The following is a 4585-nucleotide window of genomic DNA, read 5'->3' as shown; positions in this document are numbered from 1 at the left end:
ACTATGCATCGTTTTAATTTTTATTTTAACAAAATTTATGTTACAAATATTTTATAAAGTAAATTCGTATTTTTTCAATTTTGTTGCTTATTTCTTTTTCAGTTATACTATTTTTATGCAGAAAGTATACATCACTATTGAGCTAGTGAGTATACACTAGCTTAATAGTCAGGCTAAATACAGTAGGCCTATATTCAGTTTTTATAACGATTATTACAGCTATTATCAATATATTGTGATATAAACTTAAGACCATCGGAATTTTGCCTTTAACAGAATATAGCCTATATTCAAAGATTATAAAGGGTAATAATAATAAACAAGGCTTTTTTGCCCACGACTATAAATTAGACAGAATCAGATAACCCAATAAATAGAGTATAACAATTTGCTGGGCTTATCACACCAAGGCCGACAGCCTTGGTGTGATAAGCCCAGCAAATTGTTATACCCTATTTATTGGGTTATCTAATTCTGTCTAAATTATAAAGGGTGTGCCATAAGTCTAGAACTATAGAATTATGTTGATCTTTATACTTTTACAGGTACAGTACATAGTGCTGAGTAAAGAGGAACGAATTCGTGTTATTTTGATAGCGGAGATTAGGCTGGGAATTTTTTCCCCGGCCCGGAAAAGTCGTAGGAGTCCATAGTATTTGCTTACGCATAAATTAACGTTATTTTTGTTAACAAAAAACAAAAGCTTTAAAACTACATTTTATTAATAAAAAACAATCTATGGGTTTCATTTATTCAAAAACCACACTGGCAAAAGGGGCTTGCTCTCTACCCGTGGGTGCTATGCAAGCTCTCGACGGCTCTGATGGGATATGCAGTCAGCAAGAAGTCGAGGAAAAATTTAACAGATTGCACCCAGACGTTCCACAAATCTGGCTCTAGGAAAACTTTATTTAAAAACTGTGCTTACAATGAAGTTGTTTTTTTCCACATTTTAAATGTATTTGTCATTGGTAGAGTAAAAATACACATCCTGCATGTCCCGGAATTTAAGCATCCTAGTATATTTCGGGAAGAATTTATTTTGTCATAGGTTTTATCTCCTATACCAGCGCTGTCCAACTGGCGGCCCGCGGGCCGTATACAGCCCGCCAAATAATTTTTATGGCCTGCGTGTACATTTTACTATGAATAAATTTATGTTACTAAATTATTATTATTAATATTAAAATTATTTTACTACCGTGTTTCCCCGAAAATAAGACAGTGTCTTATATTAATTTTTGCTCTGAAAAATGCGCTAGGTCTTATTTTCAGGGAATGTCTTATTTTTCCAGGAAGAAGAATTCACATTTATTATTGAACAAAAAAATTCCCAAGTCGAACTTAGACGAGAGTGACGTATATCCGGTGTGTCGAACTGTCGCCTTTTTATAGCGTCAACATCGGATTCGTTGACCAATTAGTGCTTACTGAACCGTAGCACTATGCAAATGTTATGTGGTTTATCAACCTTCTTGGCCCCCGAAATGTTTGGTGAAGAAAATATGGCCCGCGGGCTATGCTAAGTTGGACAGCGCCGTCCTATACCTAGCAACTCTACATCAGTCCCACACAACGATCTCGATGGAGTCTGTTAAACTCTTTGGCAACTTCTCTCCGACTGCAAATCTCTATCAACAAAATAACTTAATTCGTTCCTCTTTATCCAACATCGTGCTTTTACCTATATAAGAATAAACGAAGATCAACATAACTCCTAAGCTTTCAGACTTATCGGACACTCTATATATAATGAAAACAATTTCTCGTTAACAAGTTTAATTTTCTCTCAAATCTTGATGATTTATTTTAAAATAGATTAGCTCAATTTTGCAATAAAAAATTAAAGAAAAAACTATTTTTATTTCAACAGGTTTTAACGTAAATCACTTAGATTTAGCTCCACGTTACGCCAGCATTCTAATGGGTATGTCAAATGGTGTTGGAACAATTGCTGGAATCGTATGTCCAGTGGTAGTGAAAGAACTTACTAAAGATGGGGTAAATTTTTTTATAATAGTATAGAACAAAGTTAAATTTTTATACGATTTCACTGTAAAATTTACATGATTTCATCGTTCTAGACAGCTAAAGAATGGGAGAACGTATTTCTCATATCCAGCATCATTCATCTGACCGGAGTAGTATTTTATGCAATTTTTGCGTCTGGAGAATTGCAACCGTGGGCAGAGCCACCAGCAGAAGAGGTTCTTCCATGGAATCCTTTAGAGGGAGCTTTTAAAAATGATAAATGCGACAATCAAAACGGTTCCATCCCGATTGCATTAACCGAAATCAAACAAATCTCTTATGGCACGACAGATGACGCCAAAACTCCATAAATTTAATGTAAATATCGGTCATATTTGTTGTTAAAACTTCAATGTTAATCTATGAAAATTATACTAATATATTATGTAAACAATGTAAGAATTTTATTTGTGTATAAATATATATCGATGTTGTATGTTTAAAAGTTTGCAATGTATCATTTTTTCCCATTAGCAAACATATTTTCTTTTTTTATAACGTATATTAACTCTTTACGTCTGTGGCCACTGCGAGTCTTTTTACTATACACATTGTGGGCTGTCTTTTCACTATAAACATTGTGAATTTCCACGATGTGTATAGTAAAAAGACTCAGCCAGGCTCACAATGGTAGAGACCGGGTGATGAAGTGCAGGATATGACATTTCCAGGATGAACCACTCCCAAAAACTTCTAGGAGTATCTATCTCCCAGAGCAGTAGGTTGACACCTCAACCACTCGGCCTCTTGTATGCGGCCCGCGTAAGTTCAAAAGTTTTGAAATGCGGCCCTTACATAGAAAAAGGTTGCCCATCAGTAGCATGGTCTAGAACAGCAGTGGCGAACCTGTAATCTGCGCGATGATTTCAAGGAACCAGCATTAAATGTTTAGAAAGTGGTAGGTTTTTATAAATTTTAAAAAATATTTAACAGATTTTAAAACTTTGTATATGTAGTGTGAAAGTAGGATACTAAAACTGTCGTGAAAAGTCATAAAGATAACTAGTTTGAATCTCAGACATAAAAATTATCATTAAATAAAGAGCAGCAGATTTCTCATTAAACGAAATATTTGTTTTCCTTATAATCACATTTTAAAAAAAAGCTGTTTACTTTTTGGTACAAGGAAGACCTCTCTAGCAACCCCATTATGGATAAAGACCAAACCCATAATGGAGTGTCGGGGGCCCGACTTATCCGGACCGACTACACCAACAAATGCCTGCAGTTTTTCGATTCTGGATCCCCAGAGTGGTAGACTGTCCGGCCGTGTCGAAATAGCATTGTTATTATTATTATTATTATTTTCCGCCTATGTAGGGTTTGTTATTATTTTTCTGATATAAATTATGAAATGAAATTAAATAAAATTTGTAGCATTTTTTGTTATTTTTTAAATTACTTAAGTTAAATATTTGACCCACGCGATTTGGAGTTACTGTACTAACTTTCGAATTTAAACTTTGACCGATCTTCGGGAAAAGGTTTGCCATCAATGGTTAGCGTTCGAGAGANTGCATTCCTCTTTTTAAATTTCTGGCTAAGCTACTGATTAAAACGGTTGAATTTGTTGAATGAAACCATTCACTAATCTTAACTACAGGGTGCGTGAAAAGTTCTGTCAATTTTATTTTTGTGTGTTTTTTGGCATTTGTCATGTAGCATTTTTTGTTATTTTTTAAATTACTTAAGTTAAATATTTGACCCACGCGATTTGGAGTTACTGTACTAACTTTCGAATTTAAACTTTGACCGATCTTCGGGAAAAGGTTTGCCATCAATGGTTAGCGTTCGAGAGAAGTCACAAAGAAAAGAAAAATGCAAATGGAAAATTCTAGAAAAGTATGAAAGAAAGGGCCCACCAATGACAGAATGGATAAAACCACTGAATACTATAGTTGGCCGTGGGTTCAGGCCTCGCCAATGGGCTAGCCATGTGGAATTTTCCAGGTTTTCTTGACATCAGTAATGACTAAGTAGGGGCCAGTTTCTCATAAAAGACCTCTCCGGAGGCATTCTCCAGCCTCGGCAGATCGCCCATGTATCGCGTTGCCTTAATCAAATAGAACTAAGAAAAATGCGTCCAGCAACGAGTCGCATAGCATAACTTTTTCGACTATTGTGAAATCTTATTCAGAAAATAAGTTTATAATTTTAATTATAATATAACGTAATAAAATTGTCTGTGGCGCCATCTGTTATGAGTTTTTGTTATAGAAACTTTTTGTATTTTTAATTACTACTAGCTGCAAGGACCCGCTTCGCTGGGTTTTTATCTGTTCGTTCATTTGTATGTAACATAGTTTTTTTTATATATAAAAGACTGTTTTTCTAAGTAATCTAGAATCTAGCTGCAAGGACCCGCTTCGCTGGGCAAAAAGTAACGATAGTGAAGATTAAGATAATTACATTATAGCTAATCTTACCCGTTTTCAAAGAATGTAAGAATTAGGTCCCCCGTTTCCAGACTAATTAGAGAATTTTTACGTCCAGTCAAACGAACTATTTTCAATTTGATCAATTTTCTGGAACGTTTACAATCGTTCTATAATCG

The 4585-nt window shown here is 34.8% G+C and overlaps 1 protein-coding gene across 4 annotated transcripts in view; it reads left to right on the top strand.

Moving 5' to 3' along the window:
* The window catches only part of LOC111614171 (vesicular glutamate transporter 2-like), a 23998-nt gene extending 21547 nt beyond the window's left edge, over positions 1-2451 (top strand). For all 4 annotated transcript variants that reach the window (XM_023355549.1, XM_023355551.1, XM_023355550.1 and 1 more), the window contains 2 exons: positions 1874-2001; positions 2085-2451. In XM_023355549.1, coding sequence (XP_023211317.1) covers positions 1874-2001; positions 2085-2342 — 386 coding nt within the window. In that variant the 3' untranslated portion in view covers positions 2343-2451. The remainder of the gene's footprint in view (positions 1-1873; positions 2002-2084) is intronic.
* The last annotated feature ends 2134 nt before the right edge of the window (positions 2452-4585 follow it).

This window comes from Centruroides sculpturatus, unplaced genomic scaffold, assembly GCF_000671375.1.
Source record: "Centruroides sculpturatus isolate CEXI.00-Female unplaced genomic scaffold, Cexi_2.0 scaffold2027, whole genome shotgun sequence".
NCBI lineage: Eukaryota > Metazoa > Arthropoda > Arachnida > Scorpiones > Buthidae > Centruroides > Centruroides sculpturatus.
This window is presented reverse-complemented; position numbering and strand designations above follow the sequence as displayed.